At 41.7% G+C, this 26,606-nt stretch overlaps 1 protein-coding gene across 50 annotated transcripts in view; it reads right to left on the minus strand.

Moving 5' to 3' along the window:
- The window catches only part of MAGI1 (membrane associated guanylate kinase, WW and PDZ domain containing 1), a 351,119-nt gene that overhangs the window by 166,717 nt on the left and 157,796 nt on the right, over positions 1-26,606 (minus strand). For all 50 annotated transcript variants that reach the window (XM_068906871.1, XM_068906858.1, XM_068906855.1 and 47 more), the window contains exon 2: positions 4,671-4,787. In XM_068906871.1, coding sequence (XP_068762972.1) covers positions 4,671-4,787 — 117 coding nt within the window. The remainder of the gene's footprint in view (positions 1-4,670; positions 4,788-26,606) is intronic.

Consider the following 26,606-nt stretch of genomic DNA (forward strand, 5'->3'; position numbering starts at 1 on the left):
AAGTCAGCTGTAGAATAATGACCTCTCGGGGTTTCAAAAAGCCCATTTTGGGAAGGAAAAAAAAAATTGCCCTGCAGAGTCTAGGATAACATCTAAGACTGAACTCTGGGATAGCCATTTTATCATCTCTGCTTTATCTGCAGTCAAAAAGGCGTTTCATCTTCCTGACTTTTGCTTTTGAAAACTACAGCCAGGCAAAGGAAGGAATTGTGCAGTATTTAAATAAGATAAATACAGAATTTACATGCATAGGGAGGTGACGACTGATGTGTTATTTAGTCAGGCCCACACCACGTACATGGCTTTGGCAAGTAAAGGTGCCAGATGCCAGACCCACCAGCAGAGCTGTCATGGCATGTCCCACAGGGCTCAAGCAAGCAGAGAGTCAAGTAAATCTGCTTGGGTGAGGGAAAAAGCCACACTGAGCTAAGCTTTTATGGAAATCATATCATCTCTCTGATTCTCCTTGATACACTGTGAAAAGAAAACTGCTGTCAGGTTGTTGAGAATAAGCAACGAGGACAAATAGCCAGTACTGCTGGTTTATTTTAAACAGATGCGCTCTACCATCATTTCAAAACATGGCAGATAATCCTGTCTGCTCAGCCTGCTGTAAACGGCAGTTTAGACACGCTGCTGCACCATAACATTAAAGTAAGTTGCTATCTCAATTAACACCATTGCACAGATATCCCAAGGTAAAGCTGTTTGGAAACACCTAGGTAGAACGCAGTAGCGCAGACGTAGTCCTGCACGCCCTCCCAACTAATCCCATTTTCCACTAAGTAAACCTTCATGAACGTACCAACCCTATTTTGGGGAGTTCTACTTCCCAAAACACTCTGTGAAATCTAATGCCAAGATGTTGGCATGCTTATTCCACCCCACAGACTCTCTTGGCCACCCCCAAAATCAGATGTAGTAAAAGTCACATCCACTTTTGTTAGCCCAAGTGAGCTCAGATATGCCACATGGTGCCCCAGCAAGCTGCCCCACATGGCTGGTAAACTGCACTTTTGCTCTTAAGAGTTTATTTCAGTTCAGTTTTGCCAGCCTAAGAGAAACACAGGCTAGAAAGCTGCGGGCAAAGTCTCTGCATCAGCCAAAGCACTTGTGGTACAGTTGTGTCTAATCACTAACCATGAAATTGTTGCCAATTCACCATCTACTCCAAGCTCAATGGAGCCATTAACTAGCCTACAAATAGAGCATTATTTCTGGTGGTCTTCATTAGGCACAGCAGAAAACAGGAAAAATGTGGTGCTTCAAAACGGAACAAGGCAAAAGGGATAGCTAGATACTGCACCAACTTCTCGCTAATCTGGATGGTGTATCTGAGGGTTTTTTCTAGCTTTGACAGTGGATCCTATATGCTAGGAATGAGAATAGTTATTTATCTGAACAAGTAAGGAGAATAATCTTGCTTGAGTTTAAGGTGCCAATTTCTCTTAAGCAGAAGAAAAAAATACATATATATACACACACACACACCACACACATACGTATGTGTATATATATGAAGTCAATGGTGAAATGCGAGCAGCAGGAACAAATCAAAGGAAACAACAAACAATTGGTTCAGCTGAAATAAAACCCAGTTCAGTGGCTGAACTGCACCAACTCTCTCAAAGGTTTGTACAGGTAAATGTTTGCCTTCAGAAGCATTTATTCACTGTCCTCATACATAAATAAGGTGTCCTGTGCCTCTCTTCCTTACACTAGCTCACTCCTAAATTACCATGATAAAGCTGTAAACTCCAGGGGAGAACGCTTTGGGTCTGTAAATAAACCTCGTGAGTTTGGTGTGATAGTAACAGCAGAGCACTCAAGAAGGCACAACAACCAAATGGGGAGGCCACCTGAAAGCTTGTCACAGCTGTTGTTTACTACAGATTTTTGCAGCAAATACTAGCTCAAGTGAGGGCATGAAGAGTTGGAGGAAGCTTGATGGAGGGGGAGAAGAAAGCGAGGAGCAGAGGGAGGGCTACCAAGGTGGATCAGTGCTGGTCCACCTGGAGCAGGGTCAGGGCTATGTGGTCCTTCCTGTCTGAGCTCTGGAGGTGATACTTAGCTTTGCATCTGCAAGTTTCTATTTAAGACTTCAGCTTACAAAAATAACTGTGCAATTCATCTGCTTCTTTGGATAACACGTCCCTTCTGGATGTGTTTCAGAGTCTCATTTCTTTACAGACAGCTCCCGTGTTTAGGGATGAGAAGCAAGGTCCTCTGTTTTCTCAGAAAACAGAAAAGTAAAAATTTAAGTGAAGCTTAAGCAGTATGTCATTGTCATCATATGAAATAACAGGACAAATTGACCTCTCCACACCCTTCCCTCTCCACTACTTGACCTGCATCTTCTGCGAAAGCTACAGCCTCTTCTTCACTATGTTCCTGGAGCCGGCCGAACACCTAACCTGCACACGGCAGTGTGGGAAACAGAAGCCCTTTATGTTTTCTTATAGCCTCTAAAAAGCTAGTTAGAACTGAGCCACGTGGGATTGTTACTAAATTCTGGGGGGAAGAACTGGTTAACATTGCCTTTCTCCATTTTGCATTTACTAATTATCACTTCATTTAGCCCTTACATTAGCACAACACAAAGCAGCTGGCAGTCCAAGCATGCTCAGTCCAAGTGACCTTGGGTTCTTGTTCGCCTTCACCACATAATCAGCAGGGAATTCCAGTTTCAAAATACAAGACTTCATAATCCATTAGCACTACAGATTGGTCCAGGGCTCTGGATTTACTGATCACATGTCCCAAGGAATAAAAATATGAGCGTGCAAGCTACATTAATCTCCAGACCTGTAAAGCATCCTGACCTGCCACGTGTACAGTAGCCTCATGCAAATTCACACATGAGTATTACCATAATTGTCTAAAACCTATTGCTAATACCATGCCCATAGTACAGGAAGAGAAAATTAAATGTTACCTGCTTTATGCCTCAGCAACCATGGAGACGCACAATAAGCAGCTCCCCTTCTCAGCTTTTTCCTTTTTGTTTCACAAATACAACATGAGTGCTGCTGTTCTTATTAATACAAGGACAACACAGATCTCCCCCTCCTATTTTTAAGGGACAAGAATCACTTTCACTGGTCTTAATTTTAAATCAAGTGTTCAGTGAGCCCAAGGAATTTAGCCCACCATCAAATTCAATAAATCAGAGAAAAGAAACAACGGAAAGCATTTCAAAATGCAACTTCGGTAACACACAAAATACTTCCACAGAACTTAGGCTCGTTTCCTTTCCCTGTTGTTTCAGAAACTGGAATAAAACCCATGGGCAGAAGGATGCTGGCATCAACACATTGCATCTACCAAGCCTAACACGGCGTTTACGCTCCTAGAAACACTTTGTCCAGTTTGCCTTACAAACCTGCAGCCAGGCAACTTAGATGACTGACGACTAATCATATTTCAAGTTGACAAAATGGAAAATAGAAATATTCAATAGAAAATAATAATCAATGTTTATTCTTTACGCCCACGCACAGCCCTTGAAAGGTACTTCAGTCCATGCTGTCCACCGATACAATGAGAATAAACTCAGCAGTGATATACAGCATTTGTCATTTAAAGAAGCATCATTTATCAGTGTTATCACACAGTTTTAGCTGTGGTCCTACACAGCTCTCCCATATGCAACACTTAGATGGAAAATGACTGTGGTTGTTGGCAAATGCTGATTTTAAGGGGCAACAGCATTATTCAATATTTATATAAGTGCAGCAGCATAAACAACCTCTGATACACACAGAGATAGAAAACCTAAAATGCTTTGCTGCTCATTTCAAAACGCTACAACTGAGATGTTTGCCAGTTCTTTTCCCAACCTGATTTCAAAAGTATAACATTATCCTCGGAGCTCACTGAGGTCTAAAGACAAAAATCTTTTCATATAAAATAGCTTCTCTTAGAAGGTGGAGAATGCAAAAGAGAGGTGCAATTAAAAAAAATAAATAAATCATCCTCCGCTCTCCACACATCTTCCCAAAGATCCAAGGACAGTCTGATTTTGGGCAAAGATCCTGAACTTCTGAAGATCACCTCTCTCTAAACTTCTCAGTTTTCCTCCTGGTTGGTTTTTGAGTGAAAAAACGTCATTTCTTTCTCAAAAGCTTCACTAACTCTTGCTGCTTCTCTCTTACTCGGATCGAGGATGACCTTTTGAGAGCGGCAGTGCCCTGTTTCTATGGCACCCGGCCACAAAATGCTGCTCAGTTTCACAAGCGAAATAAAGCAGCAAAAATAAAGTCCCATTGAAGAAATAAAAATAAAAGCAAGTTCTTATTCAAAGGTTTTAAGAAAAAAAAAAAAGCACCATAGCGATAGTAAAATTTCTAATGCAGTTCTCAAAGTCACTCTCCATCAAAACGACTGCCGTTTCCCCCTCTCCTTGTCCCAAATGATGTGATGCAAACATCACACAGCCGCGACGATAGCTGTGCTTGCTCGGCCACTTTCCCCGGCCCGGCCCGAGCCGTTCCCCGTGACAGCCCTCCCCACAGCCCGCGCTCCAGCGTCTCCTTCGCTGCTGCCGCCCGCGGAAGAAGCCCACCTGAACAGAGAGCCACGGCTCCCCCGGAGCCATGCACGCCGCCGCCTCTGAAAAGATGAAATTCTGCTACGAGAAAGCCACTCGCTGAGTTTTTTTTGTTACTTACAAGGCACAGCATGGCGATAAAGGTTATCTCGAATAGTCTGCTGCAGATCGTGATCCGGCGATCCTTTCTGAAACCGCTGGTTGAGATAATGTCTCAGGTCTTTGTTCAGTCGGCTTCCTGCGAAGAAAACACAGCCATTTATTTATTTCTAAATGCACACAATTACCATTTCCAATTCAGACGAACATTAGATTTCCATTCAGAGTCCCCCTAAATTATGGCATGCTGACTTTACGAGCGGAGGCTCATCTTCCTCTACAAATGGCTAATTACCAAAAATAACTCGCTGTAAACAAGAGGTCTCGCCTGTCTCATAACCCATCTTTCTTCCTGTGGCGTTAAAAAGATCATCATTCCCTTTTATCACTTATTTGTCTGAACAAACGGAGAAAGATGGATGATGTGAAAAAGAGGAAAAATAACAAAGGTAGACTGTTGCTTTTGCAGCTCACCAGAGGGTGAGCTGGGCAGACAGACAGAAGGCAAAGGCTTGTCCCACGAGAGGTACCAGTACAGCAAAACGTGGCACCAAACCGAGCAATCGCAATGCTTCGCGCTGGTATCTACCCCAGCGCACAGCCAAAGATAGGAAAGAACTGACTGAAGGAGTCAAGGGTGCCCAAAATCCTTTTTTAAAAAAAAAACAAAAAACAAAAACAACTACTCCTCAACAAACTAACAGACGCACAAATTGGAGCAACCTAACGAAGCTTCTTCCAAGAAATGAAATATTTTGAAACCTGAAATAATGTTGACATTAATCCAACTGAAGAGCAAAAACCAGCCCATAGAAATATATAGAGAATGAGGGTAGCAACCTTTCTGTTCTTCAAAAAAAAAATTAGAAAACATTGGGAAAGGTTCAGAGAAACACAACAAGGATCAAAGTACAGAGGAGCTGTCACACAAGGAACAAGATAGTAGACAAGGACTCTGTGGCCCCTCGGGGACATCGGTCTCCAACATCCCAGCAGGGTGTCTAGGGACTGGCTGCTCCCTGACTCTTCCAACGCAAGAATGAGGAGACAAAGTAAGTTAATAGGAGCTCTTCTGGGTTGAAAACCACCCCAAAGAGTCAGTTCTTTGCAAAGGCTATGGCAGATCTCCTTGTTGGAGAACCCTGTAGATGCAAGAAGTTTATAGATGAGCCTGAAGGGGACACTGGAAAAGCACTTGGGGGAGAGACCCCCATCAGGGTTTACTAAAGAGGGCTTAGGAAATCCTTGAGCTGAAAATGAATGGCTAGTAGCTGGGAGAGTACTGGGAGCAGCAGTAGGAGAATATCAAATATCTTGCCCTGTGCTTTTTCTTCCCTAGGCATTGATCTAGGGTCAGAGCAGGAGCCAGAAGGCTAGGGCCACACGGACCTTGCTCTGAACCTGCACAACTGTTTCTATGCCCTTTTATTATTTGCATTACGATTTTTTTGATTGGAAACATGTAATGCAGAGGCCATCTCAATTCGTGTCAACAGCAAACCTAGCATCACACTTGCAGATTCCCGGCTGGTGCCTCTGGAACCGCTGCAAAACAAATCAAGAGTAATAACACTGCAGTGGAGCACAGTTGGACAGCGGGTCTGGGAGGCAGCAGCAGCACCAGACAAGTGAGAAAAATAGTGCAGACCATTAAACATGCACAGGCAGGAACAGCCTATATGCCTACTGCAGCCCTGCAACATTTCCACTGACGTGCTGGTTTTCAGAATAGTTTGTTTTTTAAAACTAAGTCAAATTCTAAAAATAAACAAATTGTTTGTATTTACCACACAGTTCTCCAAAGAGCATTTAATTTTTTTTTTTTTAAACAAGATTGCATTTGATATTGAGGGAAGGAGGCTTTATACAGCAGGCCCAATTATTAAAAAAGTAAAAATTTTAAAGAGTTTTTTACAGAACATGAATTACGTGATTTTTTTTTTTCCCCTCTCTACTGTTTCGTTTCTTTCCATTACACCATCAACAAAGACCAAGATGCTCATTAGAGAAACGGTGGAAACAACAAAACCAAAATGAAGGCAGATAAAACCATATCATGCTTTCCCGAGTTACGCCTGCTCTGGGGAGCAGCAGATTACCACCCTGCTTTCTAACAGTCTCCAATATTACACTGTTAAAATTGCACGAGATGATGTAAGAGAAAGTGGTCACTCATAGCAAAAAATTAAATATGCCAAACAGATTGGACATAATGCAAGAGCTTATTCCAGTGAAGAATTAATGCACTGAGCTACCTATCTCTCACAACGTCATAACTATACATCTTCCTCCTGAAAGACAGCGTGATTCCCGATTCAGTGATTTAGGTCACAACAACGTCTAGAGGTGAACAAGCTCTGCTGGGCTAGGGCCTGTTGGACCACAGAAAGTTTGCAATTTACTGGCACTATCTGCTTTTAGCTTCCTTCTGGGCCCATTGTGTAGACCATCCGAGGCTCTTACAGCCCCTGCTACAAAGTTCGGATGTTTGGTTTACACAGTAGCTGGAATTTCCCAGCCAAGTCACCAACGCTGGCCACAGCGGTAGTTGCAGAAACAGAACCTACAGCAACGCTTACACCTGCACGCGTGCCCCCTTGGGACTCACAGCAATGCTCCTTTCTAGTCTATTTATTTATTAAAAACAACAACAAAACTTGCTAAGCCACATTTTGTTGATAAATTCCAGAAAGTTTCTGATGGGAAGAAAAAGCTTCTTGCAGCCCTCCCTCAGCGTGGCAGCTGCTGAGCTTGCCACTGGGAGCAAACACAAGCTCAGACTAGAGAGGGCACGTGTTTGACACCGGGATTACAGAGCAGGTGCCAGCACCAGCCCTCACCAAGTCGGGCTTAAGGGCCGGTGCCAAGAACCGCCTGATTTTAAGCAGAAGCTCTCCCCTTACAAAGTCTAATTCTAGGCATAAGCCATGCTGACGAGCACACCTGTCTTTGGTTTCCTTAGAGAGGAGCTGTATTAACTACAACTATACTACACTTTAAAATATTCCTCTGATTTCAAGGAGATTGGATCTTAAGCCTGCGAGTTGGAGAGCCTTCTTTTTTTCTTTGCTAAATAGAGAGATCCTACGGCGAGAGCGGCTGAGGAACGGCAGACGCAACCCAGAGAGAACGCGTGACCGAACCAGAGGCTGCAGGGGTCTTTCCAGCGAGGGCTCCGCTCTCCTGCCTGCTGGCCAGGGCTCGTCGCAAATAGTCCTGTTTGCCCACAGAAAAGTCATCTTGTTACTTCTGTAAACAAAACTGGGCTGACATATCTAGTTTTTTTTGCATTTTTTTATGTCTAAATTTCTAAAAATTCCCTCCCTTCTAAACTCAACAAAATTCATATTCAAAATCTTCTAAAATTACTTCTCTGTTGTTGCAGCACTTTCCTCCTTTTTTCCCCTGAATGAAACCCATGCCTTTGTTTATCTCAAGATATAGCCAGAGAACCAACTTTCCACTGCTTCTTCTCCCCATCGTACTACCCCAAACCTGAGACATTTCCATCTTGTTATCTGAAACGTGCTTCTCTACCTTTGAGCTAAACAAAGGAAAACTTCCTCTATGGGTCTTCATGGTCAGCTTTCTTAATTATTAGGCCGCACTTTAGAGACCATGAATTGTTCTCCCAAACCATTACATTGTAATGGCAATGTTTTAGTGGCAAAAACAAACCCCAAGGGGGAAAACAAAACATTTCTCATGGAAAAAGTAGTATTACTGACATACAGTTTTCTGAGAAACAGTAAACAGTCCTTTTCAATTTTGCAGAGATATGTATGCAACCTAGATGTTGCTGTGATTAATGAAAAATATCAACTGCTTCTAAATACGTTTCTTTCAAACTCTCACTCCTCTGCTGCACATTTATCCTCCAACAGTTACCTAATATTAAAGTCATTAGAGAAACTATGCTTTGAATTATGCACTGAAACTTGGTACTACAATTTCAGATTTCTGCAGGGGAGAAAGCTTCATGCATGATCATCTAACACTATCTTTACTGCTTAGGAGTATCCACTTCTTCCAAGCCCAGTATCGCCAGGCAGCAGCAGTGCACGTTTAGGGACCTGAAAGCTTCTTGTCACACTGATGGGCTTCCAATAAAGAAAGGAAATTGCATAAGTGACCAAGCAAAAGCCGAGTTTTTGGAAGAAAAAGCTGACATGAACATCCCAGGGCTGACAGTACCTTCCCGCCAGCTGGTAGCTAGTCCATGCCAGAACCGTGCAATACGTATATTCTGAAGATATATATTCTGAGCTCATATTTTATGCATTTCAAAACTGGGATTCAACAAACATTTTATAGGCTTACATGTTTATGTTACTTACTGCTGCTGTTTTTATCCCAGTTATTCTTTTAGATGGTCATAGATAATCCTGATAAACTCTGATAGAGCCTAGAGATGCTTGTGTGAAGATGGGGCAGAGCCAGGGCACAGTGGTCTCTGACCTATAATACACACCTAAAAGCAGGTATACACTAGCACATCATTTTTTCTTTACCCTTCTTCAGGAAGGCCACCAATTGCCATATTTGCACCGGCTGATGGCATCTGAACTGGAAAAATCCATTTTCCGTTGCTGAATGACAATGCAACCCCCCTTCTAACAGGATCTCTTCATAAAGGTGCTCTTTGGCTGAAGGAGACTCGGCGGCCAAAGACCATTGCAAATCAACCAGGCCATGCGGCAGTGCAAGGTTAAAGGCCTCACTAAAGGGATAAGAGTGCAATAGAGTCATCTGGATTAAGACTCTCGCAGCCTGAGGTCCACATTGCAAGGGAATTTTTTTAAAGACACAAAGATTGCGTGTTGGATTTGTGGTATAAACCCCTGATTATAACATGCTGTCTTTCATCTGAAGATCTCCATCTGAAGATACGTAACAAACATTAATAAGTTACCCTGGTTGGCAGGGTTTGATTTCTGTGCTGCAAAATGCAGAACTGCAGAGGAGGGAAGGAGGGGGGAAACAAACCCCCCACGCACTCATTTAGAGACACTAGCAGAAAACCTGCAGCTCATGTTTCCCAAAGCAATGACTTGACTTGCATCCTCCCTAGATTAGCCCTATGGACAGGGAGGGCTTCAGTCATGGCCCTTGCTCCCTCCAAGCCTGCTGCTCTAACCAGCAGGCAGGACTCAGCACAAACACATCTATAAATAGAGCTAAAATAACTCCCCTGTAGTAAGAAGTGCATTAGCATAAGCTAGTTTTAAACCCATCTCTCAAAAGACCCATCTAGGTTTCTTTATGTTAAAATATTAATAAACCAATCCCTGCAGTGGATTTTCCCCAAGCCACAGGGTGATCTAGGTCCGAAGGTGGCCCTGATACTAGAGCATATTTTTTCTGAATATCTGCAGAAATTTGTGTTCTGTTTCTGGACCAATTAATATAATAATTTTCACATCAAGGTCCACTAGGCAGCAGCCCATCATAGGAGACGAAATGAAGGCTGAATGGATTTTTATCATTTAGCAAGACTGTGCGCTGGTTACCGCATCATCAAATATTCCTAATCCCAGTAGCTGTTAGACAAATGATGATATTTTTGTGCTATATCATTTCATTCTGCCCCATCTTTGTCTTCCAGCTGCTGTCCAAAAGTGATTATAAATAATGGGGCTATAAAAGCCATTCAATAATTAGAAGATTCACTGGCCATATGCCAGCAATGACAAAAGAGAGTGATTTATGTAAAACAAGTATGTCACATCTGCCAGATCACAGTTTCATTACTCCTGCGGCTTTAAGGTCATAGTTTAACGCTGTTCCAACAGCCATTTGTCATGGGGATGCTGGGGCGAAGGCACCAAACACATCCTCGTGTTCTTGTTTGCTTTCTTTTTTTTTTTTTTAAGTGCAAGAACTAATAAATAAATAAATCTAGTACCTACTTTTGTTATTTCATGTCTCCTGTGAGGTCAATGAAACAAGAATATATAGTAAGACACAAAATATCGCTGGCCAGCAAAAGTTCAAATAAGATCACTGAGTAAAAATATCCCGTTTAAAGGCCTTAAGTATTCATGCTGATTCTTAAATTCAGTATAATCTAAGCATGTTCCATCTTCCAGTCACCCATGAAATGAAAGTCCCTTGTAAACCCACATGTTGATAAATTAATTGCTGCTACATTTTCCTAACACAAGGAAACTTAAAAACCTTTTATGATTCAGTGTTCAAAAAAAAAAAGTTTAACATTGTCATGGGAGTTTGGCTTAACAATTAACATGGCTCAGTAGATACCTGATTTGATTCCAGTTCTGTTTTCTTTTTTTCCCCCCCCTTTATTAACAAATAAAGGAGCAAGCAAACACATTAATGAATCTCTCCCTGCTGGGTACAAACAAGTCCCATATAGTCCAGACATTCGGATGTCCCGCATAAATGCTCCAACAGCCTCATTTACGATTGCAGATGGCAGCTTTTGCACTGATGTGGATAGGCTCTGCTGACAAAGACTCCTGGACTGAGAGTTCAGACCGGTTCTTTGCTGCAAATGCTACGTACAGCCCCAACCTTCCACCCATTCAGTACTGCTCTGCTACAGCAGCACTCCGGATAGACCAACTAGTATGATCACAGCCTGCACGTTTCCATTATTTTAACGAATACGTACCATAGCCAACGCAAAACGACTGCCCATCCTTCACCTACCTTCCTGGAACAAAACAAAATACTTTCCAATTTTTATGCCTAAACAACAAAGCCACATCCATTGCAAAATCCTTCCAGTGGAAGGAAATTATGATAAGCTGGAGGCTTGTGCTATAAAGAATTGCATAAAGTTACAGGATGAACTACCTACACAGCAATAAAACTCAGCTTTGATGGAGCACGCTTAAGACTTCAGCAGCAGCCTGGCTGCTGAATCAGCAGAGATCACTTCAGTGTAGCTAGTAATTCCTGTCTGGAGAATGCATAACACTTGTTACTTTATTACTAACAGAACTTCTTAAAATACTATTTTAGGTATAAGTTGTGAATCTGAAGGAGACTTATTCACTGCAAACTTCCAGGCAGCACTCAGAATCAAGAACAGGCAAGAAGAGTTTTCCTGGCACAGCCCCTTTTGGTATCGCTCCCAATCTGCATGGGTGAATGAACCAGCACTGAAGTGGTAATTCAGCATTTGTTGCTAAAGAAATGCACTTAGCAGATCATAAATTCCTGGTGAAACTCTTCTGTGAGCACCTAATCTACTGTATTCACAAGGGTGCTCCACCTTATTCCCTGCACATTAATAGTGACTCACTCATATTTCAAGCATAAATTCAAACAAATAGTCTTTCGGCTGAGACAGGCCAAAAAATAAGAGAGCACGCAAGCTTAGAGGTTGAAAAGCAAAAATATTACCATTTATACATTGGTCTTGAAAATTTTGAGCACCTGTGACAAATACATTTCTGTTGCCCCTGACCAAACTCAGCAGGTCAGTAATCCCAGCAGACACGGCAGAAAGCCCAGCCTGCCTTCCCAGGGGCCCTTCCAAGTTTCTGCAGCCCTGAGGTTTCAGCCTCATATTTCTGAAACCTCCTGGACGAGAGACCCTCTCGCTCGCCCTCTCATTTAAAGGCCACTACAATATAAAAACACCTTGCCAGTTCCAGCTCAGTTTTCCTAGTGCTTCAAAGGGAAGCTCGGCTGGGCCCAGAGCTGTTACCCAAGAGCTGCTGCATGAAGGACGGGAGAAACTATCTTCCTACCTCAAAGGAGGTCCCTTGGAAGGTAACTATTTTGCTGCAGTTGGCAGCAATTTCCATATGCACAGGGGTCCTAGCTTGAAGTAAAGGAGTGAGGAAGAATACAAAGATGTTTTCCACCTCTCTCTTCTTAAAACATTTTATGTCCACACAGAGCCTGTAGCACCATGACACTATTGAATAAAGAGTGACATTTCTGCCTTAAAAGCGGCAGCTGGACCTGCCCCAGGAAAGTATAGGAGGGCTGAAAATCTAAGAGATGAGTGGGATAACGGAGGTAAAGCAAAAACACAGTTAGCTGAAAACATGCAGCTCAAGCAATGTGAACGTGTGATGAGTAGAAGAGAGAAGAGACATGTTAACGACCGCTGGCCACAGGCATCTCTAAAGGGACGCTCACCCGAGCTGGTCAGGCAGAGCTGCCTAAACACGGCTTTACTGCAACCACACGTGAGCTGGCAAATGTAGAGCCAGGCCAGGTGCTTCTCCACTTGCAGCACAGTTGATCATTAATGTAACTAATTAAGAGCTGGAGGTTAACCACTGCTATTGCCTCCCTGAAACCCTCCTCCTTCCCTCAAGTTATTTTTGAGAAATAGCTGTGAGCTCCTTGCTCTTGGCTCAGCTTGTTTTCCTTTTCCACTTTGAAGAATCCACATCAAACACGCGGAGAGGGAGGGAGGCCAGGCCTTCAAAGGGTCTCGGGAATCGACAGCACAGAGCAAGGTGAGCCAAGGTGAGAGACGGGAGCTGCGGAGACCACAAATGCAGGATATTTTCTTACCAAAATGAAAAAATCTCCATGATAAACCATGATACTGATTAATAGCCACGGACGCTATAAAACTATCACAGGAAAGCTCAGGGAGGAGGTAGGGGTGGAAAGAAGAACAAAGTGACACAACATAGCTTAGACAGTTCTGCGGCCAGACCGGTGTTAGACTAGAGGCTTAAGTTAACTGGCTGACAATCAAGCTGCAACATTAACGTCATGTTCATAAATGCTTCCTGTTGGCAGTGACCTTAAACCAAGTGCCCAGAGCAAAGCTTCAGCTCTCCAAAACTTTACAGCAAGTCATATCCAGAGGTGAACTTTGAGAAGCAGAGTCATTCCTCTGAGGAATGCATTTTGTCTTGCACACAAAGACACTGCTGTGCTGGGGCTAGTTGTGCAGCATGCCATAACAAGGAAAAGCAAAGAGGAGTATGAAACAGTCATCAGTGGCAAGAATCATTGATGTTGCCATGTAGGCTTAAAAAAATACAAAAAAAAAAAAAACCCTCCTACACATCCAAAGTGAATGCAGAATGAAATCATTGTAAGAGAGTGACGGCATGGGATGTAGCCTCTTCCCCTGCACGGCCAGGCAGGATGCAGGCTGAATGGCTCCGGCGTCTTCGCTATCAACACACACAGACCAGGCTACGTGAGCAGCCCTGCCTTCCAAGGATGCTTCATAAGGAAAGCGTTGCCTACATGGAAGCCAAGTAACAGCATTTGTCACAGGCACCCACTCTATAATAAACTGCCATGCGACTTGGATAAGGGAGCATTGTTTCATTTCCATTGCTCCAGTGCAAAGCAGCCAGCACGTCTGTCCTCCTCTGGGAAGCAGTTATCCAGGGAGGGCTTAGGGGAGGCAATGGAAGCAGAGCAGAGGGCGAAGAAGAAAATCTACAACAACAAGAACAAACAGGAAAAAAAAAAAATCAAGATGAAAAGCACTTGTAGTCTTTCAGTTAAAGGCAACGACCCGTTTCTGGAAATTAGATGCACATCTCTGCATGTCTCCTGAAAGAAGTTACCATATGTTCTAAAAGTAGGATATAATATTTGAGCTGTAAAAGCCAAATCAGCTTGAGAAACAGACGGCATTACAATGCTTTAGCAGAACAAGCCCCACATAACAATATGCCGACAAACTCATTTTCTAGAACAGCACTAGGAAAATATTTGCAGAATCTGCAAGACATTCCCTAAATACAGCATCTGATTCTTCCAAAAAAGTTGAGGGGGCGGGGAAGGGACATACATGTCAGTATTTGGGGATTCTGAGCAGCTATTTGTACTCTTTGTTTTTTGCTTGCCCTTCTTCATAATTTAAGCATTGGTAGCGGGCTTTGGTGCTTTTTTTAAAATCTGACCTCAAACTCCTTCAGCAGTCTAGCTAGTCCCTTCTCATCCTTGCTTTTCCTTGATTGCTGGAGGGACAAACTCCCATTGCCCAGCCAGGGCACCTCTGAATACTAATCACAGCTTTATAGGCTTTCCCTCTGCCCTCACCGGCTCCCAGGCGTATGTCAATATTAACGGCCCGATTGACAGAAGTACCAAACACATAAAATCTAACACTAAGAAGAACCTGTGATGCTCAGGCCATAACCACACACTAAATGCACATATTGACAGAACGCTAGAATTTTGACCTTGTTCTGTTTTTGTTTTGGTTTGGTTTTTTTTGCAAGTTTCTCTTTCCAACCAGAAATTTTGCCTTCTCAAAAGTAACCCACCAGAAAAACATAAGAAAAATCCTGTCTCAAAGTACCTGCAGATGGACAGCCCATTCTCAGTGTGACTGGAGGACACACGTTCAAATGCACTGGGGTCTCAGTAAAGGAAAAGAAATCTATTGGTCTCTTTCTCCAGTACAGGCATTTCCGCAGAGGACCACAGGCTCATCTTCCAACCTGCTCTAGCAGTTCCTCAGAAAAAAGATCAGCCACAAACAAAAGCAGACCAAGACCTGCTGTGATATCACCGCAGCAACCTTAGGTCCTACTCCTACTACATGCTTTTCAGAGTGCACACATGACACTGACCTAAAGGGGAATCTCTCCCTTTAAAAAAAAAAAAAAAAAAGCATGTTTTCTGGCCATACAGAAGAGACACCAAACCACTAATATAGAGTACGTACATAAATCATACGGGCAACTCGCTTTGTGATTTAGCAAGTCAGGCTCTCAAAGCTGAAAATAATTACGCGCTAAATCTGTTGGGGAAAAAACATTTAGACAGAAAAATGTGCCTAACAGTTGGGGGCTGCTTAAGCACGCTTTATAAGAGGTGCAAGAAGCCACAAAAATGAAGCAAGAAGGTCACACTGGTTAATAAACCAACCTGGTTTATAGGGAAAGTGACTGCAGCTTTTTCTAATTTCATATGGTAGACAAAGGGAAAACAAGATCTAAGAAAGTGGACAAATTGATTAATTATTCTGACTGCCCTATTTTCATTTTATTTTTAGCCTACCATTGGAACAGTTTCCTGATGGTTGGAGGATATTCTCCATCCCATTCTCCATCTCCATCCATTTCCTGGAAAAAAAGAGTTCAAGTTCAAAGAGGAACTGATTCATAGTAGTTCTATAGTGTCCTGTCTTAGATATCTAATTTCAAAAGACAGGACAGGTAAAAGCTCTGAAATAATGTGAGAGATTCCACAGCAATTTAAAAGAGTTCAGAGTAAAATGATGCAACGTGCTAAATCTTTTCAATTGCTCAGTTGACCAAGAATCTGCACAAGTTCAGAAAATGTCACTAGGAGGAAAGCATCAATGTGTCAATTCTGTTATAAGAGAAGTTCAGTGCACAGCTTTGGGGGGCTCCCTTTTGTGGGGGAAATGGGAATTAAATTCTAAAATAAGATTAAATAAGATTCTAAAGCACTGATAGAATGAATGAGTTGGCTGCAGCAAGCAGAAACTATGGCAGGCCAGGTTGTTAACAAGAGTTTTAATAAAGTACTACCATACCCTATTGGAAAAACTCAATTGTCAGATAAAGTTAAGTAAATAAGGGCAACATCGCTGTTAGCTATTCCACGTACAAGTACGTAAAATAAAAACGATTCAATTCTCAGGGCTGTCTCTTCTATCTAGAGCAGTCCTCTTCTGGAACTGCCATGGTAAAGGCTGCTCAATAACAACAGTTAAAGTATTGAAACCCTCACATTCAAAAACAAAAGCTAAATGAATCAGAATAGCTTTGTTCTCCAACTTAAATGTAATACCTCATATAAAGCAAGTTTGGCAATGAAAAAAAGCTTACCAGGTTCTGTAAACAAAAATCTTTTTTTTTTTTTTTTTGTCTTGGTTGCAAGGTCTTGTTTTCTTAATGAGTTTAAGACTGCCTGTATCATGTTTCTATCACCCTAACTTTTCCCTCTCCCAAGAAACAAATGTGAATAATACAGATGGTAAAAAACACATTTTCCTCAAACAGGAAATATATGTTTATATGTGGCATATAGCAAAATATGTATTTCCAGAGACAATGGCTACAAAATTTAGATTTATTAGCGCAGGGCAGGAATTTTTAATGGAAAACACATTTTGAGGGATAAGAATTTTAATCACAGAGAAACAGCATACAAATGGCTCCTTCAGATGTAAAGCAGAGCAGTTCTGCAACAGAATCAAGAGGACGTGGTCTCTTCTGGAATAAAGGAGAGAACAGACTGACTCAAGCATACGGCAGGGTAGAAGTTTTGCCTGGAATGCGTTTTGATCATTAAAAGGCATTTGTCAACATGAAGACATTCTGCAGGAACACAGCACTTCTGCAGAAATAAGATACAGTCCGGATGGCATCTTTCCAGATTACATCTTAACTTGCCCGACTAACCCTGATCCTGGTGGTGGTTCGTAAGGTTCCCAGCTCTGTCCAGGAAAGCTCTTCTGTCCACATGCCCCAAACCTCTCTCTCTCCAAGCCCCCAGGAAATTCAGAGAATCCACATATTTCAGTTTGATTTCAGGAACCACTTGCCTTATTTTTATCCCTTATCTCATTGCCTCACGCTGCAGCAATAAGCATTAGCACGCTCATTCAGAATGAGTGGACCATTAAAGGCTACCAATATTCACATTAGATCTTTACGGGAGAAACAAAAAGGTACCCACATCCCAGCTGGAGACGCTTGTCAGCAGCCTCTCCGTGGAAGTCCTGAAGTGAAATTTCTTGAGAAGCAGAAAAAATACCTAGCATGGGATGAGCGAGACGAGCATTCAGAGCAGAGGGATCCTTTTCAACCCTGGCAGTAGATGAGGAAAAGGGGTGACAGTAGCAGAAGAGAGAGAGAGAGAGAGAGAGAGAGAGAGAGAGAGAGGGACAACTGAGGGAGAAAGTACAGAGGAAGAAGTTGACCAAAGCCCAAAGGGTAAAGTGAAATCAAGATGATAATATGAGAAAATGAGTAATGTTTTATGCTTCTCTGTCTATCCCAGCATCTTGGAAACGATCCGTTTATCTAAAGAGGTAGATTTTAATACAGCCAACAGAGCTCTTGCATGCAGAAGTAACAGAGGTTAGGGACACCTCCAGAATGAAGTCTTACAGATTCCGGTTCAGTTGAGAAGAAAATACAGGGTTTTTTGACTGCTCAGCTAAGCCCAAGTGAAGCCTTCCTTGCGTATCTGCCTAGCCACAGGCATCTCACACTAAAAACAATTAACTGGAAATTACAAGAGTAGAAGTGGTCAAAATAAGAGCTTCCAAGAATTCAAAATGGAAAGAAACACTGGTTTCATTCCCATTGCATTACTCTTTCTAGCAACAATCTTAGTGGCTTTCTAGCATAGCCACAATGAATGGCTTTTATGAAAGATTAAGCAGGGATGAAGTGTTTAATCAAGGTCTGCTGCTGGCTATGGCTTCATAGGATTTTTCCTGTTTTGCAGGATACTAGTATAGTCGGCTGTCTCCCTATACCCGCTTTTGCCATTTAAGCATCGGTTCTGCAGACTCCTGTGGTTCTAGCCAATTTGCAATTCTGCCAGCAAATCTGCATACTCAAATAGCATCTTTATAGTCATTGCTGCAAAACCACCAGCCACCTGATTTCCTAATTCTTTTCAGGAGAGTTCTGATGACCCAGCTACAGACAACAAGATGCAATAGAAAGCAATAAAAAAAAATCAGTGTTAAGTAGCTAAATACTAATTCTTCCTCCTTAACTTTTTAAATTACTATTATTTTTGGAGCACTCTCCTTGTACTTTCGCAGTTGGTTTGCTAACAAGCATTTTTCTCCCCCACTTAATCAAATGCATTTGAAATTCTTTTATACAGAGATTCTGAAATGGAAAGCTCTAATCAGCTAAGCCTCAAATTCATTTTATGCTTCTCTTTCTTTTGGGAGTACACAGTTAAAGCTGTAAAGGTTCTGCAAAGTGAAAAAGTTTTTAGGCAACACAGGTACAGCGGAGCCCCTTGTACTCAACTACAACTGAAGGAGAAAAAGACTTTGGACCTAGCAGATGATGCTAAATGACCTAGCAAGAGATGCATGGAAGTACAATATGGGCCTCGGATAGCTCCGAAGTGAATATCCCTAGCATCTCTGTAATGCTCTGGGAGTTTGGAAAGCCCTGCTTCTACTGATTAAGTCATTAGGAGTTGCCCTGCTGACTTAAAAGGATTTTGGGTCAGGACCTCCCAGATTGGCAAGAAAAAGTGTCAGACAAACAGCATGCAAAACAAACAAACAAAACAAACAAGAAAACCCTCTATGTATTAAAGGAACAGCCCAGACCACTGCCCAGTTCTTACTTGAGCAAAGTGCGACTTGCAGAATCTTAATCAGGGCAGAAGAACAAAGGCGAAAACTCTGGAAGATTTTAGGTGGGACGACACAGGGCTTGGGCATAAAACACAACAGGTATTCGAGAACCATGGATGAACAGTTCACACAGGAAACCCAGACCCCAGCTCCATCCTGACAGCAGTTGTCCATTTTTGGTTGCTGTTGTGCAGGTTGGGTTCCCTCTGCTACCAAGCCCTGCAGAGAGGCCCTCGTTTCCTAAAAATAAACTCCGCTTCAGTGTTTGAGGTAGGGGACAAGGTTGGCCTGGTAAACCTACCAGAGTTGACATGTTGCATTTTTGCATGCTTCTATCCAGGGAGCTATAAGATTGGATGCCAAAACATTCCTTGGTTTACTTTTGGGGTTTTTTTTTTGGTTGTTGGTCTTCCCTTCTAAAACATAGGCTACTTAATATTTAAGCTTTGGAGACTGATCCTTTTGTGATCTGGTGCTCCCCTGTTGCTACCTTTCCACATCTGCCCAGATGCAGAAGTCTCATTCAAACAAGGTACGCGTGGAGCGCCTCTATAAACACCGCGTACACACAAGCCCACACTGCCAGGCGCGTAACTGGCAGACGTTTCTACACAGGCTGACAATTGATTTATCCACAATTTGCAACCCATTTCAAAGGAACTCAACTTCCTAGCAATCAATGAGAAAATAACCTTGTTAGCAAATAAGCCAAGGTTCTTTTAAATTAATCAGTTCTTTTTCATCCAAACAGTACAGATAATGAAAGAGATGATGACATTTTACATGACCTATAAAGAGTAGAGTTTCTATTTTAAGCTCTCCTTTGGTAAGGGTGCCAGGATGATTATATTTTGTTTACCGGACAGAATAATCTCTTATTTGTTAAGGCTTGAATGTAATTATATACAGTACAAAATTTTATCTTCTATTGTCTTAATTATCATCTGGAGGGTTGGAATGGGAGACGACACCACAGAACAAAATGAATATTTATGCCTTCTATCTGCAATTTAAAGAGAAAGGACTTTGAGCCTTCTCTTGCTTATATGCTTAAAATGCTACATCAGACTGGTGGCTTATATCCCATTTAGGGGTTATTGTTTTCTTCAAGTAGCATGAAGACAGAGAGCAACCTTTGGTAGACTTCCTGTACTTCAAGTGTTCAAATACTCAGGCTTTTCCTCTAATTCCCCTTTATGTCATTTGCTAAAAAGTTTTCAGATGCCTCCTGCTCAGAACAGCATGCAAGGCACCAGCACTGCTGTTCCAGCTCTTTAACAAGCCTCCTTTATGGCCTGCAGCATGTTCCCACACTAGAGTGAAGGTACAAGCAGTGGGCGCCCGGCTTTTTTTCTTTTTCAACTCATCTGTATTCGAATAGCGAGCAAACTCCTGTCTGGAAGCAGAAGGTGCAAGTCCACAGACGGAGGAAGCAAAAGAAGAGAAAGGCACAGTGACATTAGCGGCATTAGCGGGCTTTCTACCATCCTAGAGAAGGTGAAAGTGACCTTATTGCACTGATTTTTAAGTAAAATAAACACATTGCAAGGGCTGACCAGTCCACAGTTACTTCAAAAGTATCAACAGGGCTTTGAAAACAGCAGCACTTACAGACAATGCTATGCATTTTATTTCTCCTGCAGCTTCATCCCGCTGTATCGATGCTGACCTCTTAGCATCTGACAAAGGAAAGACCTGAAAGCTTAATTTTAAGCTTTTTTTAAGAGGAGAAACTGGGCTGGCTTTTGTTTGGGGGGGGGGGGGGGGGGAGTCTTCTCAGGTCAAGAGACAGTAAGAAATTTAGAATAATTAACAAAACAGGAAAAATCAAATCACACACACAGAGGTATCAATCAATAGAAGGTTGGTTTCTAATTTGGAACCGATGTGACAGCCTATTCTGACAAGAAATTTGCATTTAGGGGAGAGAAATTTAAGTTGTCTGAAAACAAAGAGTTTGCATGTTCTATCAAGATGATTTTTAAAAATTTGTTTTTAATGCAAAAGGAGAAGCAGCTGCTTTTAAGTCCCAAGTGCTCCTACAGCACTCTGCACCACATAGAGTACGATGCACATGTTCCAGTTTGCCTTGGCTCTCCCAGGCTCCATGGGTAATTGCCAACACCACGATGACACGATATAAAAGATCCTTTTCCCTTCGCTCTGTTTCAGGTCATTACTATTTTAAAGCCAGGTCTGCATGCAGCAAAAACTGCACTGTACATTTTTCATTTAGTTTTTGTGGATTTTTTTTTAATACTATGCAAAATCCCCCAAATGCAATGGAGTTTTAGCAGCTTCAAACTCAATCACATGCATTAACTTTGCGCCCACCTAAGCAGTCCTCAAGATATTAAAACATTCATCATCAAGGTCTATCTGCTGCAAGCCTAGATTCACTGAAGGACAAAACAAAAGACAGACAACACTATACATACATGGTATCACAAGCATAATAGGCCAGAAGGGGCAGAATAGTCATTTCCACAAAGTTAGCACATCCCCTAGACCCATGGGGACACAACCCAATCTGACTGACTACTCTCCAAAATATGCACCATGTAGAATTGCAGAGATTACTAAAGCAAGAAGTAGGTTTTAAAGGTTTTAAATGTCTAAGCAAACACCCCTAAACCCACAGAAGAGTGTGAATTAGATGCCAGTAATCCCAGAAGCAGTCATTGCCTTTCTGCCTTCCGCTGTGGGCTCCCCTGGGAAGCACCCCGCTCTCCTTCGGCCCATCTCACACAAACACAAAAACTCCAGAAACATTCATTTTGTACCCGTTGGATGACATAGGACATTCATACCCAAAGCACCAATAAATAACGATCAATACTTGTATCTGTGTTATGTCAGTTTTTACGATCAAAGCATAACGCCATACAAAAACATCCATCTAAAAGGGGGCAGGGGGGAAGAAACTAAGCTGACAACCAAGCAAAATAAAATTCAGAATTCAGCTAAGCTGACTGAGCAAAACATATCTGATAAATGATCAAATCATACTGTGTAGCAGATTAGTGTCTACCGAACATAAGGACTGAAACACTCAAACACTCCAACATGATAGCTATAAATCAGTGTTCACGGAAATAAGCTATTCATGCAAAGTGTTCATGGCTATAACAATTCATTCACACTAAGTGAAAATGCAAGAGAAATTAGTTAAAATGCAAATACAACAGTGACCTATTGACAAAGGGTCAAAATGAGAAGGGGAGAAACACGCTCAGGACACAAAGGCTACAATTACTGTAATGTTCTTATAATAAGATTTCTCTCTCTACATTGTGATTTTCCACAAGACAGATCTAAAGAACTCATTAACATGAAGAAAAATGAATCAGGAGCTACTGGGGGAGGGGGGAGCACGAAATACGTATCCTGTAATTTGAATTAAGATTTCCTGCCAGAGAATGCCTTTATATTTGTAGGCAAAGTAGCAAAATGATTTTGCAGGAGAATTTAATTGAGAAATACGACACACAAAGGGCTGTTTCTGTGCATACCTCAGTCGATGACAGAGTAGAAATCAGTCCTCCAGACAAAAAGGAGTATTAGACATCAAATAACGTCACCAAGTATCATTCCTTATCTATGAAATATCACACTAAAAACTATTTCTAAGGAAAGTTGCATCGCTTCTTTCCCAATAAAAAGCAGTTTCTTTTAAATAACTATAGTCATGATACACTTAACATAAATATATCAGTGCTAAAGCAAAATGAAGTACTTGTATTTAGTTTTGAAAGTCACTGATCTGGCTAAGACATTGGTATTTCAACCACTAGGTTTAATTTTGAAAGGATTTGGGCAGCTTTACTGTCCAGCAGCCATGAATAAGTCTGTCCTCGAACACTGCCAACAGAAGCACATGAAGCTGAGCACCAATTGCAATGTGCAGAGCTCAGGCCATTGCTCTCATTAGCTCTGTTACACATGCAAATTAATGAAAGATAAACAGTCCACTTCTCTTAATCTATTTTACTGACTTTTTGGAACTGAAGATTGCAGGTGAGTCCTGCAGCACCTTCAAATGCAATCCTCCTTTTTTTTTTTCCATACATATATTTTTTTCTTAACATTTCAGTGTCCATGAGCAGCCTAGCAAATTGTTATGATCTCATTATGAAAAGACGACAAATGGATTAGGTGCTCTCTCAACACCCAACAGCATACATGCAATACATGTCTTTGGAAGCCTATACACCCCTTAGACAACCTGTTTCACTAAGAATTCATTTTTTACCTCGGCCTGATCGCATTAAGGAATAGCTGTTTAAGACTGCAAGCAATACAGCTCATACAGCAGAAAGAAAAGACAAATACGAAGACAAGGTCTCTCTCTCTCTCTCTCCTTAGATGATAACAAAGAACTTGCCTGGGAATGTCAAACACACACACAAAACTATTAGTTCCCTTATTTAGGACCACATTTTGTTTCCAGTATTAAAGAACATAAAATGGAAAACCATTAGAAATGGCAAGAACAGTTTGTAAAAATGAACTGCTCGCCATCCCTTCAGCTCCCCGTTAAGGCCCTTTCTGAGCGTTATGGGCCCTGAAGATCGTTGCACCCAAAGCCTTCCTCTTCCACGTCCTGCACCTAAGCAAAGCAGCAGCTTTGACGGAATTAAGCAAATTCTCGATTCCACAATGGATCCTCAAACGTTACGGGAAACATTTTTGCAGCTATACTTCAAGTATGGTATGTGTCACAATGTTGCGGGGGAACTGAAAAGAGAAAAGACAAAAAACAGCATGCCTTGTCATCACTTCCATAATGTCATTGAGGAAAAGTATTTCAGAAATACAGGACTGGATGGCTGGGATTTTAGAAGGACAAGGCTCTTCTCATTCAATAGCTAAGGTTTAGACAGAGCAGAGCGGCCAAACAGCACAACACACTGAAGGACTAACCTAACTACACCGCAGTGCTTCAGCAGTTCAGTCTGCCCTTCGGCTCAGTGTTTCTCAGAAAGCCAAGTGAGTGACTGCTCTTCCTACAGACCCTTCTGGGAACACAAAGTCACCAAACAATCGTATGCTTCAAATGTTGTGTGCCCTTTGTTAATGCATGATAAAATGGTCTGCAGCTCACAAAAATAATTCTTGCTGTTTATTTAAATACCCAGGGACCCCAGAAGCAAATGACAGAAGGTGTGATCAAGACAGGTACTTGATGATGAGGGCAGTCTTTGAATAGAAAGGACACTGTTTAAAAGAGACTGAATATGTCACATTTTTCAAATACCTGAAATCAAGCTATCCGCTTTTCACTTTATTCTATTTGAGGAATCAAACTTATCTGGGGGATGGACTGCTACTTGTGCTAACTTTTCCAAAACATAATCAGACACTTCAGGAAGTAACAAGGATATTGAAAAACCCAAATACCCACTGCCGTGTCTTCCACGCGATTGAGGAGAAACATTTAAATTGTTCCATTGCAGGCCAGTACAGGCCCAGTAGCCTTATTGCTTTGCTGGATGGAACATAGAATAACCACTGAGAAGAGCAAATGTCAAGACTTGCTATTATTACCATATGTAAAGTGCAGACCAAAATTATTTCCTACCAGCTCTTCTATGAATGAAGCACGATTCTAGAGTTACAGCCGCCACGCTAAATAGCGTCACCAAAATTAAAAGGAATTCAACATAAAACAATAGAAGGGCAAGCAAAAACGTCTATTGTAGCAACACAAAACAGTAGTACCATACACATGGGCTGAGGCGCAAAAGGTCAATATGTTCTAGTCTTAAGGCTGCAGACCAAGGTTAAAAAGGCTGAAAAGGCTGCATCCTCTTCAATGTAACTTATTCAAGAACTCAGAATAAAGTAAAAAAATGACACTAACAAAAGGATGCAGAAAATTACTAACTCCGGTTTGAGGCAATTTCTTCACACTGTAGGATTCAAGTCACATCTATTAACTCATCAACCAAAAAAAAAAAAAACTATGACATCACTACATTAAGCTCACTTTTAAAAAAAAAAAAAACAAACCATAAATAGTGGCTATAACATGTTGTGCAATAGTACCTGTAACATACATTGCATACATTAATGCAACATATCCTTAAAACTAAACCAGGGAAGTATTCATCATTTTATATATGATAAACCTTGACTCAGAACAATGCACCAAATGCACACAGACAGAAAAGGAGGAGAAAGCTACCCCCCCTGCAAGGCCACTCAGTTGCCTAACCCCAAGCGCTCTATCTACTCTCGGCCTTGGAAGAGACATTTCCGCTACCAGTACCGCTAGCAACAGTCATATGCAGAACTCAGTTAGGAACTGTTTGGGGCATGGATCAGCCCTATAACATTTTGCGAACACATTCATCCATTTAGATCCCATCCTCTCAGTGTGGTTTTATCAAACGGTAGCATAATGACTCATTATGCTATAAATTATTTCAAGACCAAAGAACAGGACGGTGCATTGAAACGCACGGCCCAACCATGAAAATCTCAAAATCTGTCAACAAATGAAGCTCACTTGGAATAAACTGAATACAAAGGGCAGCTATGAAACCACACAGTGTAGAACAGCAGGGAATCGATGGTACGGCATGAACTTGAAAGTGACTGTCAATTTAGCGTTTCTCGTGATTGAAAGCCATATAGCTCCAAGACCTCTTGGTTTAAACAGAGCTATCAGCTTAGGACAGGAATCCAACCAGACCACATTGTTTCCAGGTTCAATATGTAGCAAAATGGGAAAACGTTCAGAGAGGTAAAGGCACACTATGTCTGGTAGGGGAATGGAATGAACTGACATATGGATTAAGTCTTCTCTTTTTTGCAAAACCCCACATTTTGCCTGCCTAGATAATGAACAAAATAGAATAAACCTGTAGCAAAATCAAAAATCAGAAACTTTACCTTTCAAAGTAGAGCATACCAAAATACTGCCAAAACATGTATTAAAAGTGCCATTTTCCCCGCTCTGCAATGACTGGGAGGGAATCACTCTCCACCTAGCTCTACAACTGAGAGTGAAGATGACACCATCCAGGAACGTTCATTGCTACCAGAAGGGCAGTACTTCTGTCCACATATCTTTCCCCCTACATGCATATTCAAGTCCTGGGAGGTTCAGCTGCTTGCATTGGTCACTCAAAACCTTGCAACAGTGCCAAGAAGTTGTATGCAGTCTACTGATATTGTTATATTAGCATTAACCTTATTGTGATTGTGTAACCTTACATTATCTTCACATAAGCCAGCAGAAATGGGCAGCATCATTAAAGCAAAGCCATCAGTCCCCTTTCTCCTCCTTTTCTAGGAGGCAATTGGCCCCTTCTCAAAATGACAATAGGCCAAGACACATCCAAACTCTCTGAAGATGTTGATTCATTGCCTACTGCCTCAAGGACTTTTTTTACTTATAGCAATCTTCAATAAAACTTGCACTGATTTTTTTTTTTCGGTAATGCAAACTGTCAACGTCTGGATTGCAGACACTCAGTTTCCCACATTTCATTCACTTTATTGCGGGCAGGGGGCTTTGCTGTATCGAAGCATGGCTGGGTATGCTTTGGTTGTCATTCTAATTCACCACCAGTTGCAAGAGAAGAACTGCTGCTTTTCCAAAACTAAATGTTAAAAATATTCTGCATTTTCTGGAAAAGTAGGTTGAAGCTAGATTGTTATAGTTTTGCTCTACAC

The sequence above is a fragment of the Struthio camelus genome, chromosome 14, assembly GCF_040807025.1.
Source record: "Struthio camelus isolate bStrCam1 chromosome 14, bStrCam1.hap1, whole genome shotgun sequence".
Classification (NCBI taxonomy): Eukaryota; Metazoa; Chordata; class Aves; order Struthioniformes; family Struthionidae; genus Struthio; species Struthio camelus.